This window comes from Convolutriloba macropyga, unplaced genomic scaffold, assembly GCF_964194025.1.
Source record: "Convolutriloba macropyga unplaced genomic scaffold, txConMacr16.3 SCAFFOLD_2660, whole genome shotgun sequence".
Taxonomy (NCBI): Eukaryota; Metazoa; Xenacoelomorpha; order Acoela; family Convolutidae; genus Convolutriloba; species Convolutriloba macropyga.
In genome coordinates, this window is record NW_027449746.1 from 689 (window position 1) to 28,199 (window position 27,511).

Consider the following 27,511-nt stretch of genomic DNA (forward strand, 5'->3'; position numbering starts at 1 on the left):
CAGGTTGCTAAAAATCTGCACTCTTTATAAAATGCACTGTAACATCAGTTTCCTAAGCCTGGATCCTGAATAATATTGACCTTTCTAAGCGTAGATCTTGCAAAAATTTGGGTTCTAAATCTAATTGTTGGGAAGCGTTAACTGAAAACTTGAGTTTTCAAGGCACCTAAAAATAATTTGACAAAGTGACATTAAATTTTTTGGGAAACTAACCCTAATCCCCCGTTCAAAACTACCCCCTCCATTGACAACTAAACGTCACACCCCTTTCCCACACACACGCATACACAACACACACACACACACACGCACACACACACACACACACACGCACAAACACACACACAGACCCACACCCTGCCCCCAAAATTCTGCAAGATCAACCCTATATTAAGTAGGATCAACGCTAAATTCTACGGAAAATTAGGTATGGTTTAGGCTTATGAATGAAAAAAGTGTAGGATAAAGGCTAAATTCAAAGTTTTATATAATCTACACTTGGAAACGCAAATTTATGTACGATCAACGCTGATTTCAACGCAAAACTATGCACGATCAAGGATGAACTCAACACAAGTAAGTAAGATGAAATCTAAATTCAACCCAAAGTTACATAAGATCTACTCTTATAAACCCAAAATTATTTAAGATCTACGCTTGTAAACGGCAATACTTTCTTTGCAAGGCTTCAAGCGTAGATCTCAGAAATTCAACGCCTTCACCGCCAATATTACATAGTTCTGCGCTTTTAGCGTTGACACATCAGCGAGGGTTCATAAAATACTGGCTAAGGCTTAGAAAGAAGGAATTTTGGAAGATATTTTTCACTACATGGTTGAAAGCTAAAAAGTCAACTTAGAAACGAAAGGATTTCGGGTTTTGTTAACTTACTACTCTTTGAGTAAATTTCAGCCCAGAGGAGAAGAAAAAGGATGACAAATGTCCTGGTCCATATGAAGAATTGAATCATGCAGGTTAGTTTTATCAATAGTTTACTGAATATCTATTAAAGCAAAGGAAGATGTTTTTCGTGGCGTGTAGCAATCAGCATCTCATTTTCGATTTTAGTTTTCTTAAAATGTTTTATAAAAATATATTACGTTTTAAAAGCCGAAGTCTTTGATTTACTTTCAAGTTTTAGCTTATTCTTCCAACTCACTTTAGAGGGGTAAGGAACTGTATAGTCAACTGGGATTCTTGGTTCGGTCAATTTTGCCGATTGATAAATTCCTCGTACAGATTTGAGTGGTATCATTATAAGCCTTAGGAGCTTGTCAAGCGTAGAATGTCAGATTGAAAACATGTTTCTGGCTTTCCTTTTTCCAAGGAGTTACGGAGGTATAAAGTTTTTTTGAACGTTAGCCTAATTTCTGATTTTTCAAATTTTTCGTAAAATTTTGCTGACATTCTAATCAATTTCTGCTAAAAATTTAATTCACAGCTCCCGTTGTCAGTCTCTCAAAGACTATTAATTAGGCGCTCCCCTTTTTTACATTCCGAGGAATTTGGATTGTATTGGCGCTCTGTCTTTTGCAATTCAAAGTAATCGGATCGAAATGGTGCTGTTTTTTTCAGTTGTGGACACTTTTTTGTCATTTTGGCGTCAGTGAGAAGTCAAATTGAATTGGTGATTTCAATCACGCTAGAGTAGTAAAGAAAGCAAAAAAGCGAATCTGTTTGAAGCGTGTTTTTAGCAAAGTACCTTTAACGTGGAGTGAGAACAAATTTTAGACCTTTCAATGCAAGGGTTTATTCACGTGAAGCAATTTGAGAACTGTTTTCAGTTCAATGTTCTTTAGTGCTATTTAATTTGATATATAGGTTTTCTAATAGCGCTTATTTGTAATTGATTGAAGTCATTCATGGGCCGCTATTGCTTTTTCAAATTTTGACACTTTTTGTTGTCATAAATTATAATTGAAAACTCGATGTATGTCCTTTTTCTAATATTATTTCTGTTGAACTCTCACCTAAAATCGAATCGAAAATATCATTGCTTGCTAGTGAGGCTTAATGGAACCTAATAAAGTTTTTGAGTTCATGGCTTGCAGTTTTCAGGCTTTTGAAACTATTCTTCTCAACAAATTCTAAAAGTTGTTTAAATTTGGAGAGTAATTGTTGTCTTTTGTCGTCTTATTGTTCAATCCTTCTAGAAACACGTCTAATAGGATGCTAAATGAATTTGAGTTGCTTTGGTTGACTTTCACTCTTTTCAATAAATAATACTCCGTTTTTGAGGTTTTACGATACGAGCTTTTTTTGCATAACGTGTGTTTTTTGCATCACTAAGTCTCTTTTAAACAGCAACTCTATATCGGTTGCTAAGAAAGCCTAAATTAACCAAGTGAATCGTTTCGGTTATTAATAGTTATTTCTTTGACGTCCATGCTTTGCTTTTTTCAAAAAAATTTACTTTTTTTTGCATTTTATCAGTATTTGCTGTACTTATTATTGATCTATCGCCTAATCTTATCAGTGGCAGTTGTCATAGGTTTCTTGTGAGTAATATGTGAAACCAATTAGAAGCGTGAGTTCACAGCGAGTCTTCAAGATTTTGACAGCTGATTTTCGGACTTCGTCTTTTGTGTTTTTGTGGTTTTTTTTCTTAGCATTAAAAGCAACATTCTTTGATCTTCTAATGCAGCCTAATGTTAGTCCATTTTTGGCTTCAACTTTTAGCGAATATTTTTATTCATTGAGGTACCATTTGTTTCTTAAATGTTCAACCGAATTTTGAATCTCGCCTTCAGTTTTAGTTCTTTTGTACCTTTCTCAGCCATTATAATTAATGAAAAGTAATTTATGACTTTTAAAGGAATGTTGCAGTTGGAGGTTTTGAGTTTTAGTCATGAGGTTTTCTTAGTTTGGCTCCATTGTTCTCAAATTTTCAGGTTTTTGCCAGTTTTTCTTTAGCTTTGCCTCCTTTTTAAGGTTTTTTTTCATTGGTTCTCACAATGCTGTTGCTTTGCGTACTCATTCTAAGCATGCGTAGAGCCATATTTTCTAGATTTTTTTTTGAAGTATACTCAAAGCATTAATTATTTTCGGAAAGACTTTTTCCAATTATTTTCGCGTTTTTCTTTATTTTTTGCGCAAATAGGGTCAGGGCATTGTTGACTCTGTTAGACGATATTGACGTCAATTTTTAAATTTAAGGTCCTTCGTTTTACTGATTCTTTGAATGCTATTCAGGACTTGTCCTGCTGTTTTTTATTGTAAATTTTTTTGTAGCCTTTCAGTGACCTAAAGTTTTTGAAACTGGATAAACAAATAAAACAGGTAATTAACTTTCAAGGGAAAACCTCGGATGAGTTTGGTTTTTTTGGGCTCTTAGAGTACAGAAGTTATTGTGAAGTCCTTAACTGAAGGTTTTTGGTTCCTTGTTTTTTCAGCCTTCAGTTTACATTTTTCAAAGTTTATAAAGGTAATTGGCAAGGCTTTTTGTTTTACTATATGACCCTTTTAATGACATTTCTGTGCAAACAAACACGCAAAATGATACTTAATTTTTTAAAAAAATTATGGTTTTTGAAAATTTTTGTTCTCTTCAGGCTTTTTTAAGTCAGAGAGGCCAGAAACACCCAAGGTTTGCTAAGAGATTACTCCATAACTGTTAGAGGCATTGATGAGGTTTAGTATTTTAGTAACACAGATTTTCCGGTAGTCCTTGGTTAAATTTTAAATTTCTTTCAAGGTTTCTGAAAATGATTATTATATTCCCAGTTTATCAATCTTGATGGGCCAGTCATCTTTCTTAGGCTAAAAATTGTATTACTGGATCAACTTAGAGACGACGCAAACGGTCTGGAGACGTTATTATTATAGTTTGGCTCCACTTATTTCCAAATTTTCAGATTTTTGCCATTTTTTTTTAAGCTTTGCCTCCTTTCTGAGTTTTCTTTCATTGGTTCTCACAATGCTGTTGTTTTGCGTACTCATTCTAAGCACGCGTAGAGGCACATTTTATAGATTTTTTTGAAGAATACTCAAAGCAATAAAATTTTTTCGGAAAGACTTTTTCCAATTATTTTCGGGTTTTTCTTTATTTTTTGCGCATATAGGGTCAGGGCATTGTTGACTCTGTTAGACTGATATTGACGTCAATTTTTAAATTTAAGGTCCTTCGTTTTACTGATTCTTTGAATGCTCTTCAGGACATGTCCTGCTGTTTTTTATTGTAGAGTTTTTTCGTAAGCTTTAAGGGACTTGAAGTTTTTGAAGCGGGATAAACAGGTAAAACTGGTAATTAACTTTCAAGGGAAAACCTCGGATGAGTTTGGGTTTTTTTGGGCTCTTAGAGTGAAGAATTTATTGTGAAGTCCTTAACTGAAGGTTTTTTGTTCCTTGATTTTCAGCCTTGAGTTTACATTTTTCAAAGCTTATAAAGGTAATCGACAAGACTTTATTGTTTTACTTTATGCCCCTTTTAATGACATTTCTGTGCAAACAAACACGCAAAATAATACTTATTTTTTTAAAAAATTCATGTTTTTCGAGAAAATTTTCTCTTCAAGCTTTTTAAGTCCCAGAGGCCAGAAACACCCAAGGTTTGCTAAAAGATTACTCCATAACTGCTTGACGTATTGATGAGGTTTAGTTTTTTAGTAACACAGATTTTCTGGTAGTCCTTGGTTAAATTTTAAATTTCTTTCAAGGTTTCTGAAACTGATTATTATATTCCCAGTTTATCAATCTTGATGGGTCAGTCATCTTTCTTAGGCTAAAAATTGGATTGCTGGATCGTTTTTTCTTGTGGATGACTTATTGGATAGATAGATTTTATAGACAAAAATGGCTTCGTGTGTCAATAAAATGTGAAAGTTGTAAAATTTCATTAAGAAAATTTTGCCTATTTTAATTAAATTCAAACATTTTTTGCCTTTTTCTAAATTTTTTGAACATTAAGGGCCAATATAGACTGCTTAAATCTTGCAGATGGTTTGCTGGACAGAGTCGTTAGAGAAAAATTGGTTTTAAATATTTCTCTTGCGAAATTTGTAAACTTTTCAAAAAAAAATATATTTGCCATTTTTCAAAAACTGGTCATATTTCTGGAGATTTTCTGTTTTTAGTGGCCAAAAAACTCCTTGCTTGGTTATCTTGCTATAACGAAAACGATAAAAATTTAGGATTCAGGTTGAAAACTTCAAGAGGTTTAGCAATGATTATCTGCTGAATTAGTTTGATTATTTTAATTTCTCAATTTTTGAGACCGTATGTCTTTTTGTCTGATATTTCCCAATTAATCTGCTTGTCATATGCAGTAGTTTTAAGTTTTTTATCCAATTTTCGTGAATTCTTGCTGTGTTTTGTTTTAGCTTGTGATTAGGATTTTAGTTTTAAACAAGTCACGGTTTTTACGTTTGACCCGTCAATTTTGTACTCACTAATTCAAGTGAATGGACTTCAAATTCTCTACCACACTGTAATGAAAATCAAAAACTGATGAAGCTGGATCACTAAATCATAGCGAATTAGGTGATGAAAATCTATCAATGTGATTGCTGGCTCAGATTAGTATTACGCTTACTAGCTTTCAGTTTATAAGCTGAATTAAGTATAGCTTTTAAAAATTGCACTTGCGCACAAGTTTGAAACACTTTTCGAAAATTAGGGAAAAAATTCCGCAAAACTCTATAGGTTTTTTTCCCTTTCTTCATCAGTCCCGGTGTGTGTCAAGTTCGTCAACGGCAATTTTCCTGAAGCCCACCGACAAATGTTAAAATAGTAAACAATAATCTCAATGTTTTTACGTTTAGAGTTGAATGAGAGTTTCTCAATTGTCTGAAATGATTTCCTAACAATTTGAGTGAACTTGAAAAAAATTAGCCATTTTTCATAAAATTAGCATCAATTATGTTTATTTGGCCAATTCTCTCAAGTCTGGTCGAAAATGGACTTATAAAACGTTCCGACAAAACCTTTTTTAACTCAGATGAAAGCTTTTTTACCACTAGCTCTGAAAAAAGATTTCTGGAACTAACAATTGTAGCGGTTTTTGATTAATATTAATCGATATTTATAAAAAAAAGGTCAACAAATATTTTGAATTTTTAAGATTTTAGTTCAACAGAAAAACTATTACGCAGTTTTATGGAATAATGGTGTTTTTTAACAACCATGCCACATTAGCAGGGCTATTGTTATCTTACAACTGTTTTTTGCAAAGAAAAACGAATTATAGAATGTTTTGAGGCTGTCCCTTTTTTTTAAAAAAAGTTGTTTACCGTTTTTCATCCCAAATACAAGTAAGTATTTTAATGTAAAGGTTCATTTAATAAGAGGTCACATTTATGTTCACATGAGGTTCGAAGAATAAAGATGGTGTTTTTATGTGAAAATGGAATGGTTTAATGGTTTTTATGGCTCTGACAAATTGTTTTCCTTCAATTTCGAAGATTTTTACTTCGGCCAATTTTGACGTTCTTTTAGTCGAATTATGAATATTTGAATTAATCAAACATTCAATTCCTCAATTCAGTATCAATGTATTTATCAAAAAACCTATCTACTGTTTTCATGGGTTATGTAATGTGTTCTCGCTGTTATATCTCGGCAAGTATCCAAATTTTATCAATTATTTTTGATAATTTGTCTTTTTAGTCAAATTTACTATTTCGGTAAGAAAACGAAAACATCTTGTTATTAGCCGCTGTCAGCTTCTCAAACGGCTATTATTTAGGCGCTCTCCTTTCTCACAATCCAATAAATTGATTTGTATTGGGGTACTGTCTTAAGATCTGTTCACAAATTTTCAAGATCTTTTGATGTGTTGATTTTGGTAACGCCGAAACAGGAAGTTTGGCAAAAAAGGCGAGTGGTTTTGCGGCGTGAAATTTTTACACTTTAATTTTAAAGTAGAGTGAAAAAAACGGTTTTTAAACAAAAATTAGCTTTCTCGCAGGGGGGTTTTTGTTCACATGCGGCGATTTTACTTCAATTTTAACTGTTTTTTCAATTTTTTGGATTTGATTTTTTTCTAAATGGTTTTCTCAATCCATTAAAAGTCCGTTGTAGGTCTAATTTTTTGGTTTGTCAATTAAAATTCTTTGATTTGTACGTCAGGATTTGTCGTGCTATGTTTTTTAATTCTCTTTACCTTTTGAACACGTTTTTCGTTTTACATAAGTCACGACTTTCACGTTTGACTTCTGACTTACTTCACTCACTGTTTCAACTGAATAGTTTTAAAGTCCATTCACTCAATGAATTACGCAAGATAGTGAATACAGTCAGGGTCAAAAGAGCACCATCAAAAGAGACGGGATAAACCGATAAAACCAGTAAGTCCTGGAGAATCAGGTTATCAAAGTTCATTAGAGTGTTTGCTAGCTGACATTAGTATTAAGCTTATTATCTTTCAGTTTGGAAGTTGAATTAAGAATATTTCTAGAATCCAACCGAAACTGCACGCCGCATGAATGTTTTTTGACACTGGAAAAAATAGAAAAGAAATGGTCAATTTATCTCTTATTTTTTTTTCTTATTCAATCCCGATGTGCATCAAGCGCGTCAACGGCGGCTTTTTTCCAGCAACCTGCCAGCTATGTTTTTATTAGGCAAGCAGCGTTAGCAAGACCACCTTTTAACTAGTCGTGGAATTTTACAATTCAGATTTTGTTCGGATCACAATTGAGCGCTGTACCTAAAACCCCGCTATTGTAATTGAAGCTCTGCTATTGGCATGTAAAAAATACGTGCAAATTGAGGCCATCAAACTTTAAGTATCTTTTCAGCAGACTTTTTGACTTTTTCGGCTTCAACGCCATTTGCATTAAATTGTTTGTAAAGTTTTCACATCGGCCTATATTTGTTGTTTTTCTGTAATATTTCTGACTTATGGCATGTATAATTAGCTTCCAAAGCAGCAACAAGTTAATAAAGATCTATTAACTAAATTATAGATGAACAATTTTTTGTTATGCTTGATGGATTAGAAATTTATGTTTATTTCAGCCGCCTTTGAGGTTTTTTTTCTGCCACCTCCTAACTTAGCCTCAGCAATTGAAAAAGCAACACGTACACTATAAAAAAATTTTTTTGTTTTGCTGTTTCATCATTTAAATAATGGTTTCTTTGACGTTGATACTACTAGATTTCGTGACTTTTTTTGCACAATTTTCCATTTTTGAGGTTTTTCTCTGCATTCTTGTACAATTATTACCTTAATGGCGTTAAAAGCAGGTACAATTGATTCTATTAAAACTCTTTAATGAGTAACCTTAAGTTTATAGGCTTCGACACACTTCCTGACATAAATAAATTGAGTTTTTGATTTTTGACTGTATGTGTTTTGCATTCGCATGACTTCCTGGATGAGAGGTCTCAATAGTTTTGTATGGAACTATAAATGAAGCATTCAATAAATTCAGCAAATGGTTTCCACAACTTTGCAAAAAATATGAACGTTTTTTTTAAATTTTGCTCTTTTTGTTTCTGGTCCGCTTGTTAATTAATCTCAAAATAGACAAGTCCCATTTTATTTTTGGTGAAATTTAAATCACGTTTGTTTTTATCTGATGCCATTTTGACTTTTTATTAAGTTTTTGGACGTTTTTGGACACTTGTCGTAGGAAATGGTTGTGTTTAGTTGCTCTTGAACGCCATTCATAGCAATTATTGTAAACGTGTGTGTCTTTTTTATGCAAATTTTTCGCTTGACAGTTTTGCGCTTTTCTTCTAGAACATTCTTTGACTTCTCAAGTGACTTTTTCACGCTTTCGTTCTTCATTTTTGAGTGATCTCTATTGCTCTGAAGTAAAGCTAATATAAATTCGGTTGCAGAATAAGGCAGGAATGTGATCTGTAGCGCAGTGGTTAGTAGTTTTGGCTGTGGATCGGGAGGGCAGTGGTTCGAATCCCGGGGGGGGGGACTTTTTTGCACCCATAATTTGATCTAGGCTACAGCCCCTGAATTAAATTGCCTCGCCTGTCGTTCAAGAGCAATTCTTCTGACATTTGTCGGTTTATGTTTTATTTATTACTGCTGTTTGTCTTGTCTCTTACTCTCCTTAAGGACAGGTAGCATCGGAATTTGTATAGTGGTTTCAGCTTAAAGTTTTTTTCAAATTGATACAGCAATTGTTTTTCACACCAAACAATTGTTTTTTACACCAAACAAAACATCAATTTTTGAAACTTCTCTATCTTTTCCTCAATGGGTAGTCGATTAAGGGAAAAACGCGGTTGAGTGGGATCGGAACATTATGTATCAACACACAATAAAAGCCCCTTGTTTTAGGATTTTTTTAATGGTAATGAACAACATTAACGTGTGTTATTCAGGCGAATATCTAAAGACTGTGTGTGCGTGTCACGTTCTGGCCTTCTGCTGGACTATTCCCTCAATTATTCTGTTCGGAATAGCCTTGTGTTGTACCCGATGCCGCAAGGAAAACTTGGGATACATGATTGGTTTGCTCGTCTGCCTTGGAATTCAAAGTTAGCACCGACTTTGCTTAACTCCACGTATCAGAACCAGTAGTTTTCCTTTTAAAACCAAGAATCTAAGTTTTCACTGTTCAGAATGTTTTCAGAAAGATTTTTTACAATGGATTTTAATACAAAATGCGTAAAAAGGGACAAGATCTTTAACTGGCCATACTAAAAAACAGCCATACCTAAAAAACTAGCTAAATATCAAGAACAGGAAAAATGATTGCATAATAATATCAGCTGGGTTGTATACTCAGATGCCTACTATTTAGGCACGCACTGTTTTATTAGGCCGACGAAATTGATGGTAACAAAATAAGAATAGGGACAAATATTGGTGAACCGGTGCGTTGAATCCCGGAAATCTAAATAAGATTCCAAACTTCCCCCGCCAAATTCCTGGGAATCAAGTCGCGAAGACTCGCGTAATTCCCGCCAGGATTTTCAGGAAATTGTGTAAGATTCTGTGAGAAAAACCAAAAATCAAGTAAGAACTCCCTTATTTTCCCGCAGTCGACAAACTTCTTTTCAGTCAAATTGACTAAAAAGAAGCCTTGAAAATGTTTTCAGAGGTTTCTTTTGAACAAGTGTTTTTTTCCTGTACATATAATATATGTATATATATATATACATATATATATATATATATATATATATATATATATATATATATGTGTGTGTGTGTGTGTGTGTGTATGTATATATATATATATATATATATATATATATATATATATATATATATATATATGTATATTTATATATATATATGTATATTTATATATACATATATATATATATATATATATATATATATATATATTTCTGAAATTTAAAAAAAATTCACTTTGAACTAACACTAGGCTGTGGATAATTGTAACCACCCCCTTTCACATATTCAATGACTGCTAAAAAGCAGAAAAATTAAAAAGACGTGATAATAAAGCGCCTTTTCAGAATGCGAGTTTTTCAAATGGAAGTGCACTTTAAATTAGCAAAAAATTATTCATTGGTAAAGTAATACGTAGATCTGGACATTAGTAGCAGCAAAATTTCAGAATACGCAAAAATGATCTTTATACAAACAGTACACTAACTATTGCCATCCAAAACTATTTTCCGGTTCCACAACTTCGGTCAGAATTTTGCCATTAGTGCTTTCAAAAAATTGAGAATCGAAATAAAACCTAGAAATGAGTTCGTGTTATTTTGAGCTCAGTGATAACCAGAAGTCACAACGAACATCAAGAAGAGTTCCTCTGCAGGTAGGTTAAATGCTGAATAAAGAAACTCTCCAGACACTGCTTCGTGCTATTTTATATCTCATGTGTTCTAATTCACTGTTACAGTGCAAAACAAAATCACTATTCAATTTTACTACTAAAATGGTTTTGGAGTAAAATTGAAAAGATTTTTTAAAAAGATTAGTTTTGTTTTAAAAAGATTTTTTTGTTTGGCAGTAGCATTTCTAGATTAAAATCAATGATGAAATGCTACATGCATGAGCCTTCCAAAAATCAATACAATGGCCTTTGAAAAGTTTGTACAAAGTTCAATAGTTCTATTGTCAAGAAAAATAAATTGAAAAAAAATTGCAGCAGATCTTTTTGGGCTGCTCTAGGAAATTTTCTTCTAAGATTTTAAAATTCTTCCTTTCAACCAAAACCATTAACTGTGTTTAGAATATAGTCTTATATCACAGAATTAAAACCACTGTTCGGGTTTGAAGAGGTAAACAAACATTTCAATTCCTGGTCTATAGAGGAAGGCTCCTTCAGAGGTTTTGTATAAGAAACTGCGAACAAATAAGATCATCCGCAAAGCAAACAAGTTACAGAGATTCAAATAGAGCATTCTGCACACTATTCAAAGTCAACAAAAAGGTAACTGAAAGCTATCATATTCGCCAATGGGCACAACTATTCTTTTTCTGCTGGTAGTTGTATCCCTCCTCTGAACCATCTTTTTTGTTGATTTTCCTGAACCTAGCTAGCCATTTTTTGCTGAACTCGCTTTTCGTTTGCCAATTTGTGTGAAATATGTAGCGACCTATGGAGATAGAAGTGCAATGCGAAAGCTCCGATTTACATGAAGGCAGATTTTCCGATTTCTGTACTTTAAGGAAAAGCTTTGAAGTGATTTTCCTATTCTATGTCCAAAATATTGTCCCCCATTGCTTTCATGTTGTCATACGATGTTCACTGCCGTTATGATTGGTAACCTAACCAATTGGATAGCTGTCATCTCTCACTAATGAAGTCGTAGAAGCCATGTTTATTTTACAAGTATGATTGTGATTATTTCAATGTTTTAGATGATTAAGAAGCGCATGGGTGACATCTGGAATGAGGAATGTCCGACCACTTTTTAGTCTAATTTCAATTTAACACAAAAGCGCAAAATTGAAATGAAAAAAAATGAAGGATAATTATGTCAAGAAACACTGCACTGGGAGCCCAAAACAGTTAAAAAAAACTGAGTTAAGTTTAATTTCAAATAAACAAAAAATTTTCGAAACCAAAACATAGCTTCCAATGATCTCACTAAACATGGAGACAATAACTCGTTTTAACAGTTTTCAAAATTTGACAGTCTATAAAAAATTGCCACCAAGCCAAAAATATCCACGATTATTCGGAAGAGAGAATTATCACGTTGCAAAAATTCCAAAAACTAATACCGAAGAAAAATTGTCGACATCCAAGTAAGCAGCTAAAACTTGATTATTCATGCATCATCATCTTCAGCTTGAAACTTGGCTATAGGTTCTCAAATACTAGTCTCCGGAACATGAAGTGTGGCAGTTATAGTTCTTATCAAGGAAAATAAAACACGGCAACGAGGAAATGCGTTCTAGCAATCAAATTCAACAGCAACTTCCTGAATGTTTGTCAAAACAACAGAAGCAACCGCGAGTATATTTGTCCTCAAATCCTTCATCCTGCGAAAAAATGGCCTATGACGTTTTACGGACTAACGAGTCACACTGCAGTTGAAGTTAGTTTCCTGGCTCTCCGTTTGAATTAAAGATGGACTGCGTCATAGGCAATGCTTCAATCTGTCGACACAGGCCTAGATCATTTCACCCAATTGGCTAAATGACGCAGAGAAAGCTCGTTTTCAACATGTGAGCAGAACTTTAAAATAGCAGAAAGATCAACTGATTTGCAAATATTATACGCGGATCTTGATAATTGTGGCAACAAAACGTTTGAATACCGAAAGCTGGTCCTTAAACAAACAGTCTCATAATCGTATCCAACTTTTTTTTCTGGTCCCAGATTTTTGGACACATATTTGCAATCAGTGCATTTTAAAAAATAGTATCGATAAAAACCTAGGAATTAGTTCTTGATATTTTGAACACAAAGATAACCTGAGGTCAAAAAGAACATCTTTGACAGCTTCTCTGAAGATAGGAGTGATTGATCTCCTGGCTCCACAAATATTGCATAAAGAAACTCTCCCGAGTTCATATCCCGTGTTCTTTTTCATGGTTACTGCGCACAACAACAAGACTATATTCAGTGGCGTTTCATGAACTCAATAATCAAATGTTACTGATGGTTAAAAAATTTTTCGTAAAGTTAAACTGTTCTAATGTCAAGCAAAACCCAAAAGAACACCAATAAAAATACAATTAAACTGAGTTTTTGGTTGTTGAAATTGAAAAATAAAGCATCAATATTTGCTTAAGCATGTATATTTAAGAATCAAGCCATTTTTAGCTTCAAAGAGATGAGAAACCATTGTAGTCCTAGCCAATAGTCAAATGTTTGTTAATAGCCGCCCTCATCTTCTCAGCCGCCCTCCTATTTTTTTTAGAATTCAAAGAATTTGAATTGTATTGGGGCGCTGTCTTTTTTACAATTCAAAGAATTTGTTACAATTCAAAGAATTTGAATTGTATTGGGGCGCTGTCTTTTTTTAAGATCTGGTCACAGTTTTTTATGATTTTTGAAGTCAAATTGGAGTAGTGATTTTGGTCTCGCCAAATCCATTCACAGCCATTTTCGGCCTAGTTTTTTGTTTGAATTAAATTTTCATTTCTCGGTAGTGGGTTTTTGTGTGTTCACATGCTGCATTTTGACATTGATTTTCTGTTTTTGTTCTTATTTTTTATCTGATTTTTTTAAAAATTATTTTCTCAATTAATTCATAGTCCATTCTAGGTCTAGTTTTTTTCTGTTTAGTCAATGAAAATTTTTTGAATTGTACGTCAGGACTTGTCCTGCTATGTTTTTTTTTAAGATCTGTTCACACATTTTCATGATTTTTGAAGTCAAATTGGAGTAGTGATTTTGGTCACGCCGAAACAGGAAAAGATCTAGATCATTAAAAGCTAATATCTGCTGCTTAAATCTTTCAGATAGTTTGCTGGACAAAGTCGTTAGAAAAAAATTGGTTTTGAATATATCTAACGCAAAATTTGTATTTAAAAAAATATTGCAATTTGCGGTTTTTCAAAAACTGGTGATATTTCTTGAGATTTTCTGGAGATAAAAACGAATTGGAGTATGTTTTGAGGCTGTCCCTTTAAAGAAGTTTTACCGTTTTTCATCCCAATTACAATTATGTATTTTAATGTAAAGGTTCATTTAATAAGAGGTCATATTTATATTCAAATGAGGTCCGAAGAATAAAAAGGGTGCTTCTGTGAAAATGTAATGGTTTTTATGGCTCTGAAGAATTGTTTTTTTAATATCGAAAAATTTTGTACTTCTGCCGACGTTTGATGTTCTTTTAGTAGACTTATGAATATTCGAGTTAATCAAATATTCAATTCCTCGATTCAGTATCATTGTAATTGTCAAAAATCCTATCTAATGTTTTCATGGGTTATATAATGTGTTCTCGCTGTTATATCTCAGCAATTATCCAATTTTCTCAATTATTTTTGATAAATTGTCTTTTTTAGTCAAAGTAGCTATTTCAGTAAGAAAACGAAAACATCTTGTTAATACAAGACTTCAGCCTCTCAAACGGCTATTATTTAGGCGCTCTACGTTTTCACAATTCAAAAACATTTGAATTGTAGTTGGGCGGTGTCCTAAGATCTGTTCACAAATTTTCAAGATCTCCAAAATCGATGTGTAGAATTTGCTCATGCCGAAAAAGAGTGGTATTGCGACGTGAAATTTTTTCACTTTAAATTCTAACGTAGAGTGAGAAAAACGATGAGCGTTTGAACAAAAATTAGCTTTCTCGCAAGGGGTTTTTTGTTCACATGCCGCAATTTCACTTTGACATTTACTGTTTTTTTTTTCAATTTTTTTTATTGGATTTGTTTCTAAATGGTTTTGCCAATCCATTCATAGTCCGTTGTAGGTCTAGTTCTCTGTTTAATCAATGAAAATTCCTTGAATCATACGTCAGGACTTGTCCTGTTATGTTTTTTTTTAAGTCTGTTCACACATTTTCATGATTTTTGAAGTCAAATTGGAGTAGTGATTTTGGTCACGCCGAAACAGGAAGTGGAGCGGAAAAGCGAATGGTTTTGCGGCGTGAAGTTTTTTCGCTCTAATTTTAAAATAGAGCGAGAAAACGGTGTTTGAACAAAAATTCGATTTCTCGCTAGTGGTTTTTTGTTAATATGCGACAATTTCACTTTGAATTTTACTGTTTATCAGGTTTTTTGGTCGGATTTTTTTTCTAAATGGTTATCCCAATCCATTCTTAGTCCGTCCTAGGTCTAGTTTTTCTGTTTAGTCATAGAAAATACTTTGAATTGTACGTCAGGACTTGTCCTGCTATGTTTTTTTACTTCGTCGAATAAAAAAAATATTTCGCTTTACCTCATTTTGCCGCTTTTTCAACATTTTGCGTGATATCTTTTTGACTTCTCTAGGCTAGTTTCTCTCTTCTCTCATTCTGCTAAAAGTGATTTTGAACATCAGTTGCTCAGCAAAGCAATTCAAAATGAACTGAGTCAGTATAAAAAATTGAAGTCAGAAGTAGAAACGGGATAAACCCATAAAGCCCAATTTTGGATGCCCGCTATTTGAACGTCGTTCCTATAAGTCTTAGTTACCATCTCTAATGCTTATTGGTATTGATAGCAGCCCCTGTAGCCTCTCTCTAGGAAACAGAAGTACGTTATGTTCAACTACGAAATGCCATCAAAATAAATCGGACTTAAAAAATGTTTTTGTACAAAAATCTTTTTTTTTCAATATCTTCTATTCTTTCAATCCCAATCATGCTTATTGGAATCAACGGCGGCTATTTTCCGGCAATCTGCCGGGTATGTTTCAAAAAACTTTTACAAAAAAACTGCCAACAAAACAAGAAACAAAATCCGAATCACAGGTTATTAGATTTCATGTAGAGCAATCTGCACAAAAGACAAAGTGGACTGATAGCGACTTAATTAAAAGCTGGCATATTTGCAAATTGACAAAACCAATTTCCACAACATCCAAAATTTTTATCCTGAACTCAACAAGCCAATTTTTGCTACTACATTTTAGGTTTCCATTTTGCGGGCAATATATTCTTACCTATGAAGATAAAACTCATATACAAAAATTTTTCTCGGCCTGAATTTTTTGAATGCACAATTTTCGGTTTCTGTACCCGAAGAAGAAGCTCGCTTAGTAGTTTTGTCCAAAATATGGTCCCGTGACGCCTGCCATTTTTGCCACGTTTTCATACCATGTATGTTGTGAAATGCGGAAATGATTGGCAACATGACCAGCTGGATCGCTGTCATCTCCCATTAATGAAAAGACAGCAGCCATGTCTTTCCCCTAATATAAGTTTGATTTTTTGTTTTTTTTTGAATGATTGTGAGGCGTATGAGTGAATTCTGGAGTAAGGAACAGATTATCATTTTTTAAATCAATTTCAGTTTTGCAAGTTAAGTGCAAATTTAAAACGAAAACAATTCAAAATATGATTAGTTTAAGAATTACTGCATTGGTGCGTAAAACAATCGAAAATTATAGAGTCAACAAAAATCTGGCAGGCCAAGAATCCGACAGAAAATATCTGAGCCAAAAGTCTCCAGTTTCCCCTCCAATTCTAAATCAATGTCTATATTATAAACAACTGAAAACTCGAACTGCTGACTGCTTCATGATTGAAAACTTGTTTCTAAACAATAATTTTTCCAGACATATATTCATTTTAAAAGACCAAAAAATCAACTAATTTTCTTAAAAAAACCTGGGATCTAGACAATTGTGGCAACAAAACATGAGTACCAAAGATAAAAACAGTCGTAAACAAAATTTGATATCCAAAGCACTTTTCAGGTTGCACAACTTCAGTCACGTTTTCGCAATCAATGCATTCTAAAAACTATTGTAGAATTTTTTTATTCGAAAATGAGAGAAAAACATAGGATTGAGCTTTTAATGATATCAAAGAACATTATTCACAGTTTGTCTGCAGATAGATTACAATGCAGGCTTCAAAATGTTGATTTAAGGAACTGTCCAGACTGCGATACATGTAATTTTTACATCCAATGCTTTCTATTTTAGCTGTTAGTGCGCAGAACAAAGGCACTATTTTCATTTTCATCCAAACAAAAAAATATTGCAGTGGCATTCCTACATTAAATTCAATGATCAATTGTTACTTATTGCAACTTTTGGAAAAATTCTGCAAAGTTAAACTTCTCTAATGTCAAGCAAACCCGAGGATCACAAACAAAAATAAAATCAAAATGAAGTTGAAATCTTTATTCGTTGAAGTCAAACAATAATGCCACAGATATTGTTGGCGTGGAATTTTTTTTCAAAAAACTCATCAGTTCAACAAAAAATCTTATCTGTGTTTAGAGTTTAGTCATCTATCAAAGAATCAGAGCAACTTTTCAGCTTCAAAAAAAGGCAAGGAAAAAAACAATTTTATATAAAATTTATTGACTGTGTTATTAACTCAAACTAAAATTTTGGCTTGTTCAGAAAGTTTTAGATGAAAAAGCGACCAGATATGATTATATTCGAAACCAAAAAGGCAAATAGTTTCACATAGAGCAAGCCAGCACACAAGACAAAGTCAACTAAAAAAGATTACTAAAGGCTAGCACATTCGTCAATGGGCTTAAATATTATTAGCTCTTGTCTGTTGAATCTCTGTTCTGCAACATCTATTTTTTTATTTTCCTGAATCAGACAACCCAGTTTTTTTCTGAACTTGTTTTTAGTTTTTCAGTACGCTGGCATCCTGACGTACGAATATAGAGGTCAGATGCATAAATTGTTGCGGGCCGATATTCGTGAAGGCACAATTTCCAGTTTCTGTATTTTAAGGAAAAGTTAATAAACGGTTTAGCCAACTCTTTGTCGAGAACATTGTCTCGTGACTAGCAACAACAATTGTCTTTCCCCTGTTAGTTATTATGCAAAACTTAATCATGGTTAAAAATGCCTGGCTCATCGTCCTTCTTTGTTTCTCTTGAGTTCCAATAGGGATTTTTTTTCTTTTCAGATGACGCCCTTCATGATCCATTGCAGAACGGGCTTCCGAGAAAGCGTCAAGAAAATGAGCTACAAATTGCATTTTTATTTCCATAACTTTACCTGTGTCGAGAATTGTCGAGGCGTTTTTCCAGACTGATAGACCAAAATTTAGATCGTTCTCAGTTAAAAAAAAACTAAACTGCTATATTCAGGGCACGTTGGTTAGCAGAAATTCTCGTTCAAAAACGAGCAGTCTGTTCATAAGCTGCAGTAGCACCATTTTCACTGAAAAAAGTGCTGATGACGCCGACAGTTTTGTAGCCGCTTCGAGCAAACCGCTTGAATTTTGAACTCCGTTTGGAAAATTTCGTATATTCTTAGGATAGCTCTGAAATTTTTAGACTGCTCTGTGATCGGATCGGTTTCTGATGTAAACTTGTGAGAAGTTTTGTAGTTCATGTTTCTAGTTTACCAATTTTTACTAATATCGAAACTTTGGAAAATAAAATTTCGTTAAACTGCAATTGTTGCTGAAGCGTTGAACTGAGCAGCGAATCATTTGAAACAAACAGTTAGATTTACAGTTTGTAATGCAAGATTTTAAGAGCAACAAATCAATAACCAGGGCCGTGGGTCCAATTTTAAACAAAGAATCCTAATAGTTTACCCCAGGATGAAGTCCGCGACCCAAGACAGGTATTGGCCAGACCGACCATACCCAAAACAGGCATTGGCCAGACCGACAATACCCGACGATAGGTATTGGCCAGACAGAGCAGACTTTGGCCACCATTGGCCAGACTGAACAGACTTTGGACACCATTGGCCAGACTGACCAGAAATTGTCCAGACCATTGGGCAGACCGAACAGACCTTAGGCCAGACCGTTGTCCAGACCATCGGCCAGACCGTTGTCCAGACCAATGGCCAGACCGAACAGACCTTAGGCCAGACCATTGTCCAGACCGTGGGCCAGACCATCCGCCAGACCGTTGTCCAGACCATTGGCCAGACCGAACAGATCCTAGGCCAGACTATTAGCCAGACTCATTTAAACGTGTATAAGCTCCAACAAAATTTATAATTTGCTTCATTTTTTTGAATGACAAATGAATATGAGATTTTAAAAAGAAATTATTGAAAAAAAACCGTCGATTTAAAGACAAATGCAAATTTCAAAAGAAGGTTAATGAAGTATTCTAATCATCTAGAAGTAGATGTCGTTTACCATTTATGGGCTGCTATTTTGAAAAACAGTCAATACAGCACGCATTTATACAATTTGGCTCTTATTTGGCGGGACCTCTAGGTCTTGAAATTAGGTATTGGCCAGACCGAACAGACCGAAATATGGGTTTTGGCCAGACCGAACAGACCGAAATATGGGTATTGGCCAGCCCGAACAGACCGAAATTTGGGTATTGGCCAGACCGAACAGGCCGAAATTTGGGTATTGGCCAGACCGAACAGACCGAAATATTGGTATTGGCCAGACCGAACAGACCGAAATATGGGTATTCGCCAGACCGAACAGACTAAAATTGCCATTCGCCAGACGGAAGGCGCGACCCAAAATTTTCCAGACCATTGTGGACGGTCGCACCGGACCCCCCTGTCCGCGACCCAAGTCGGTCTGGCCAATACCTGTCTTGGGTCGCGGACTTCATCCTGGGACTGGTGCTGAATTAGTTTTCTTTTTCACATCTGTTTTGTTTTCTCTCCAAAAAACTATTTTGTGTTCAGAAAAAAACTCAAACAAACAGCAGATGATTCAGCAGAGCATCATCACTTAATGTTCGTCTTCCTTGAGACAGAACTAACTTTTGATCGCTTGCTATGGTTTCTTTTCCCACCTGGCTTCAGCGTGGTAGTCTTGTTCAGAAAATCGATAAAAGGATTATATTAGGATAATTTCACTGACATTTTAATATATTAAAATGACACATCTTCAAAAGGTCAAAACAGTTCAAATTGTGCTGGTGGTAGACAATATTCGGGTAACAATAGTTTTTATGGTTTTGTTTGGCAATGGATACTAAAATGTTAAAAAGATAAAATATAAAACGTATAAGGAATAAATCAGCAAGAGTATCTGATGCTGTTATTCAAGCAGACATTATAAAGATTTCTTTAAAAGTGTTGATCAAGCAGCAGTTAATGTTGGAAAGCAATTTGCCGATAATTCAGTAGAACATTAGAGATAGCTAGTAATGTTGATATATCAATAGCAACTAAGAATCCAGGGATGATTACCATAACTCCTGATTTAAGTAAATATGCTAAAATTTTAGCTTAAACCTAGCTACAAAGAAAAAAGATCTTTTATTATTTTATATTTTATACATAACATTTATCGTTTATCTTTTTTATATTATTATCAGTTTATTTCCTTTTTATACCATTAGTTCTTCTTTTTTATCAACATTTTTTGGTTTTTTTAAAAATATAATATCAGTTCTTCTTTTATTGATAATATTATTAGTTTATTTTTCATTTCTACATTCGTTAGTTTATTATGATTTATGTTATAGTTAGTTATCTACTATTATTTTGTTATCTTATTTTGTTAATACTAATGTTATTGTTTCTGAAGAAATTATTACTACTAAATAGTACAAACTGTGGTTTAAAAAAACTCAACTTTTGCTTCTTTTTCTTTATAAACTCTTCTTATACCTTAACTTTGTCAAAATACTCACTATTATATATTATAGTATAGCCATAAATGTGTTTGATAGTGATCCATATACAATGGTTGTTGCAAAAGCTGTTGGTTTTTAAAACTATACTCTAGTCATATGCTTGTTAATAAAACTGATAAAGTTGCTGTTGCTATTAATGGTAATACCACTTCTGTTAACTCAGTTATGTTTCTTATTTACTTGATTTCTTAATTTAGTTTAATGCTTCAGTTTCATAATACATTCTACTGTCTTTTTTGAATTATTATTGTTATTCAATTTAACGTTCTCTAGTATATTTAAATCAATATTTCGGAGAAGTTTGGTTGAAGTAAAGATTTTACAGATCTATTCTGTTTTGGCCCTTCAGCTTAGTGAACATAAAGTTTTTATGACCCCCATGCGCACGTGCTGCTTTCTTAGATGTAACGTGCTATACAACAACATATAAATTGTAACTGGGGGTCATAATAAACATTGGGGGGAAGATGGAGGCAAAAAAAAAATCCAATTTTAATTCTTCAGGAGGTGGTGCTGTTGACTGAGTCACCTTCAATAGGAAAGAAGCAACTTTCCATTTCATGATTGAAGTCATAATGAATCGCTTGATGTATCTCTGATAAACAATCTTGATTGTTTTTTGTCATTAAGTAAATTATTTTCTAAGAGTATGTTGAGCATTTTTCTTATTACTTGGTGTTTAGTTCATAGGTTTCTCCATGTTTCAAATTGTTCTTCACTTAGTTGAATTTTAATTAAGTTTTGATGAAAATTATTATCAGTGAATACATGTTTCAGTTGGTTATTTTTACTGATAGTGTCACCAGCAACTTTATTAGAAAAAAGAATGAAATTAATTTCAGGTTCATTTAGTTTTTTGGATAACATAGATAAATTAATTTTGTTACCAGATTTCTGCCTAATGGTCTGATATTCAAGTGAAGAATTGGGTATATGCATAATGTCTGTATAACTTTATTAACCGCGTCTTTAATTTTAGTAGAAATATGTAGGTTCTTAGCAATATGTTTATCATTCATATCATTGTTTTCATTATCTTCTAAGAACAAATGACGGGCGTTACATATCGTTCAGGTGTTTGGGGTTGCTCTGCGACTTGTGATTGGTTGATGTGCTTGAATTTGGTTAATGTTTCTTGTCATTATTTACATTGAAGAAAAAAATTTTAGGAAAACCTTAAAGTATTCTAAAAGTTTTTTATCATTATAATTATGTTTAAATTTGAATTTTTTTAAATCTTGTTTATTATATTTACCTTAAATCATTTCACCACTGATATTTTCTGTTTTATATGCTGGTGATTGTGTTCTGTCAGAACTTTATCAATCGTAAATTATTTTTATCCGATTATATGTATATGCTTTTGGAAAGACACAAAGTAAGAGAGTTTTAACCCCGTACTAAACTTCTCTGCTCCGATAAAATATCTAAGCATTTAAGGATTGTCTGATGAATCAATAGGTTTCTCATTAAATGTTGAGTGTTTAATATTACTGTTACAAATTATTATTGCTTCCTTTAATAGATTTGTCCAATTCCCATAACTATTTTTGAGCATTGGTTTATTAATTACCTATAATATGGTTCTATTAAATCCTTCTATAAATACTTCTATAAATGTTTTCAGGTCACTATATATCATTATAATTTTATTCATTGCTCTTTAAGTAAAGTTATAAATGTCTTATTAAAAAAACTTACTCCCTCTAGCAACCAATAAATTTTCTGATCTTTTACCATCTAATAAATTTTAAAAAAAATCATTAGTTATAGATACAACTGTTATTAACAGTTATATCAGCTGACCGCTTTTTATCTCTGTATATCGTTAATAATCTTTCTTTTTTGAATTTTGTTATTTGGGGCGTAAAATTGTAAAGCTAATAGTCGTTTCTATTGTTTTTGTTGCTTTTTTTCCTATTTTTTGACCATAATTAAAAACATCTATTTATTCTTGAGTAATAACATTTATTGAAAATAGTTGTTTACACATCTTTAATAGCTCATCATAAATTCCATCATGTCCTGTTTTTTTTTCAGGTGAAACTAAATTAAATCTTTCTACAAAATTGTCAGGGTTAATGTTTTTCAAACCACTAGCTTTATCATACATCATTATTTTCATAGACTGTGTATTCACTATTAAAATTTATTTCCGGCGAAGAAAGATCAGTCATTTATTTTCCAATAACTTTCGATTTTTTACTGTTTGTATCTCCTTTTTTGTTTTTGATTGATATCTCTTTGAAATTGTTTTTTAAAATTTTATCATGTTTTATATCTCCTTTGATTACATCTTCCTCAGTGACAAAGATAGTGAAGCTTTTGTGAAATCATGGATGTTATCATTTAAACTTTAGAACAATAACTGTTAGAGATACATTGATATCATTTTTTTTTAAATCTGTTCGAAGATAAAACATCTTGTTTCATTACTGATTGTTTGTTTGTTTGCTTTCCTGTTAATAATAAAATATCAATCATGTCATTGTGTAGTGTAAACATATATCATCTGTCACCTGGTAATATACGATGTGGTAACTGGAACTTCTAAAAAATTGGTGTTATATTATGATGCTGCTAATTTTTTTTATTTCATTTTATATTCTCTGTACCCTAACTGATTAAAGCTGTTTAAGAACTTAATTTTTCAGTTAATGAATCAAATAATTTTTCTATGAAGCCATCTTATTCTTGTTGTCTTAAATTATATTCTAATCTATTTCAAAATTTTTCGCATTACTTGGTGTTTAGTTCATAATCTTTACCATGTTTCAGTTTGTTCTTCACTTAGTTGAACTTTAATTAAGTTTTGATGAAAATTATTATCAGTGAATACTTCTTTCGTTTGGTTGTTTTTACTGATAGTGTAACCAGCAACTATATTAGAAAAAAGAAAGAAATTACCTTCAGGTTCAGTTAGTTTTTTGGATAAGGTAGATAATTATTTTTGTTACCTGATTTCTGCCTAATTGTCTGATATTCAAACGAAGAATTGGGTATATGCGTAACGTCTGTTTAATCTTATTAACCTCGTCTTTAATATTAGTAGAAATATGTATGTTCTTAGCAATATGTTTACCATTCATATCAATGCTTTCATTATCTTCTAAGAATAAATGATGGGCTTTACATATCGTTAAGATGTTTGGTTTTGCTCCTCGACATGTGATTGTTTAATCTGTTTGAATCTGTTTCTTGTCTTTATTTACATTGAAGAATAATTTTAGGAAAATATCAAAAGATTCTAAAAATTCATTATTTTAATTATGTTTAAGTTTGGATTTTATTAATTCTTCTTCATTATATTTACTATAAATCATTTCACCACTGATACCTTCTGTTTTATATGTTGGTGATTGTGTTCTGTCAGAACTTTATCAATTGTAAATTATTCTACTCCGATTACATGTATATGCTTTTGAAAAGACATAAAGTAGGAAAGTCTTATCATTGCACCAAACTTCTTTGCTCCGATAAAATATCTAAGCATTTAAAGATTGTCTGATGATTCAATACGTGTCATATTTTTTGTTGAGTGTTTAATATTACTATTACATATTATTATTGCTTCGTTTAATAGATTTGTCTAATTACCATAACTAATTTTGAGCATTGGTTTATCAAATACGTATATTATGGTTCTATTAAATCCTTCTATTAATACTGTTCTGAGGTTGCTATATATCAGTATAATCTTTTTCTTTGCTCTTAAGTAAAGATATAAATGTCTTATTAAAAAACTCACTCGCTCTAGCAAACGATAAATTTTCTGATCTTTTACTATCTAATAAATTTAAATAAAATCATTAGTTTTAGATATAACTGTTATTAACAGTTATATCAGCTGACCATTTTTCATCTCTGTATATCGTTAATAATCTTTTTTTTCGAATTTTGTTATTTGGGGCATAAAACTGTAAAGCTAATAGTCGTTTCTATTGTTGTTGTTGCTTTTTTTCTTATTTTTTTGATCATAATTAAACACATCTAGTTATTCTTGAGTAATAGCATTCAGTGACAATAGTTGTTTACACATCTGTAATAGCTCATCATAAATTCCATCATTTCCTGTTTTTTTTTCAGGTGAAAATAAATTAAATCTTTCTACACAATTGTCAAGGTTAATGTTTTTTAAACCACTAGCTTTATCATACATCATTATTTTCATAGACTGTGTATTCACTATTAAAAGCTATTCCCGGCAAAGAAAGAGTAGTCCTTTATTTTCTAAAAACTACTGATTTTTTATTGTTTGTATCTCCTTTTTTGTTTGTAATTGATATCCCTCTAAAATTGCTTTTTTAAAATTTATCATTTTTTTGCTTCCTTTGGTTACATCTTCATCAGTGAAAAAGATAGTAAAACTTTTGTGCAATTATGGATGTTATCTTTTAAACCTTTTAACAATAGCTTTTAGAAATAATTCTATATCATTTACTTTAAACTGTTCGAAGATACAGCGCCTTGTTTCATTACTAATTGCTTGTTTGTTTGAATTCCCGTTAATAAGAGAATATCAATCATATCATTGTGTAGAGTAAACATATATCATTTGTCACCTGGTAATGTACGATGTGGTAACTGAAACTTCTGAAACATAAGTGTTACATTATGATGCTGCTAATTTTGGTTTTCAATTTTATTTTATATTCTCTGTTTCTCTTTACCCTCACTGATTAAAGCTGTTTAAGAGCCTAATGTTAATGGATCAAATAATTTTTCTATGAAGCCATATTTTTCTTGTTGTCTTAATTTATGTTCTAATCTTATTCTTCTGTTTTCTTTTTCTAGTTTGCTTTTTTCTATCAGTGTTTCGTGTTTCCACTTGAATCATTTTTTGTTCAATTAAAAAAATATTCAATTGAATATTTTAATTTGTGATAAAATTTAATGATAAAAACTTATGAATCAAGCTCCTTCTGAGATAGGCTGATCAAGTTCCCTGATGATAGTGTTTTAGTGATATTTTTGTTATGCCTGAATCTGCATATTTTATTGGTAAGTGATATTCATTGTTGATGTATATCATTCAAAAAATGTGATTTAATGTGATTTTCTTTTCTCTTTCTGAAGTGGCTGAAAAGTAAATAAAATGTGATGATCAATTTTTAGTGACTGAGTAACGTGTTTATTTACGTGGTTTTTTAAAAAACTAGCCCTTACCTTATCTCTAGAGCAAATCAGAACTAGAACAGAGTAAATTCAGCGAAACTCTCAGAGCTGGGTCAGAGTCTGATCAGGTCACTTCGACAGAGTAGCTCCAGTGAAGAAGTATGTGGTTACCCTTGACAGAAGAGCTCTCAGCGTAGCCGTATTTGGGGTTATACTTGACAGAGCTGGGCGCAGAGCAGGCCTACTCTCGGACAACTCTTGACAGAGCAGGGCTACTCTGGGACAACTCTTGACAGAGCTGGCTCAGAGTAGGACTACTCTGGGACAACTCTTGACAGAGCTGGCTCAGAGATGTTGGCTCTGCTAAGAGGAAACAAAAAAGCAACATTCTGATCAGAGGCACAACTAGAGTCTGATGGATTTGATCAGAACCAAAGGGGTCTCGCTGAAAGAAAATCTTGGTCCAGTTAAGAGGAAAATTTGATTAATATGACTTTTATCATGAAAAGTTGTCTATGTTCATCCATTGAGTCAGAAACATGCACTAACGGTATACTAAAAATTTTTTCACAGCGGTTGGTTTTTTTTCATTCGAAATACTTTTAGAATAATTTTTTCTTTAGATAAATTTAATACTTCAAACATCATTTTGTTAATGAAGTGAATATTTTATAGCAATATATTTAGTTTTATTCTGTGCTAACTCTGTCAAGACTGACACCAGAGTAGACTTACTCTGTGATGAATTCTGCCAAGACAGACTCCAGAGTAGACCTGCTCTGGGTTCTACTCTGTCAAGGCAAATTCCAGAATAGACTTGCTCTGTGTTCTACTCTGTTAATTCAAGACCCAGAGTTGAGAGGTCTCGTACTCTGGGGAAGCTCTGTTTCAGCTCTGATAGCGCACCTGACGCCAGAGTTACTCTGCTCCAGCTCTAATATACTCTGGAGGTTCGGTACGAGAGGGAGTAGTGTATAATATGTGCTATGCAATGGTCTGCCGCTTAGTAAATGTTTGCATAGCACATATTATACACTACTCATGGGTTCACCGTCATTACCTGGGTGAAAAATTACAACCTCATATTCTAGCGTCTATAAAATTACAACCTCATATTCTAGCGTCTATAAAAAGTTGCACCAATAGAATTTTAAAAGAAATGTTCAACATTAATCTTATAAAGAGCGTTAGCATAATTTTAGCTCAAATTAACAGCAAAAATATACGTTTTAGTCATCTTTGCGCTCGTGGCGGCGTGTATCATAGCGGACAAAGAGGATATTGATGTTGAAGGAAATCAACAATGGAAATACATGGTTATATTATTAATCAATGCCGTTCTTTTGATGGCAGCTTGCGTTGCATTTGCCGCTGTTGCAGTTGCATGTCGAAGAAAAGATGATCTGAGCTGCTGAGCAAACATGGATCAGTAAGGGAAGTGCAATTCAATTATCCTACCGAAAAATTATATGTCCACGAACTGTCTTTGAACGCATCGCAAAATTTGAGAAGAATCGCGACATCGACTGACCCAAATGATGATACTAAATCAGTTTACGATCAGTGAAGATGTAATTAAACCTTCCCGAGAGCAAGTTCTAATTTCCAAACAAAGCCAATATCAGATGAATTTGATCCCGAGAATCATGATCATCACAATCAATTCTGTTTGAACAAATCTTTAGTTGCCTGAAAATTTGATGTTGAGAACTAAACAGTAGCGGCGCCACAGAATTATTTTGTGTCTATGCTAAATAAATAGGACTCAATAGCTTTCAATATTTAACCGCGAGTTGGTGCATTAAATTCAAAAATTTGCTGCACTTGAAGAATCTGAATAACGAATGA

At 32.9% G+C, this 27,511-nt stretch overlaps 1 protein-coding gene across 1 annotated transcript; it reads left to right on the forward strand.

The window, feature by feature from the left end:
- Window positions 1-912: 912 nt before the first annotated feature.
- Window positions 913-27,511, forward strand: LOC142355296 (uncharacterized; the record flags this gene model as incomplete). The annotated part of the gene is made up of 3 exons (XM_075407507.1): window positions 913-974; window positions 9,286-9,441; window positions 26,897-27,511. Coding segments are annotated over 3 exons (400 nt in total), but the record flags the coding sequence as incomplete, so codon positions are not given.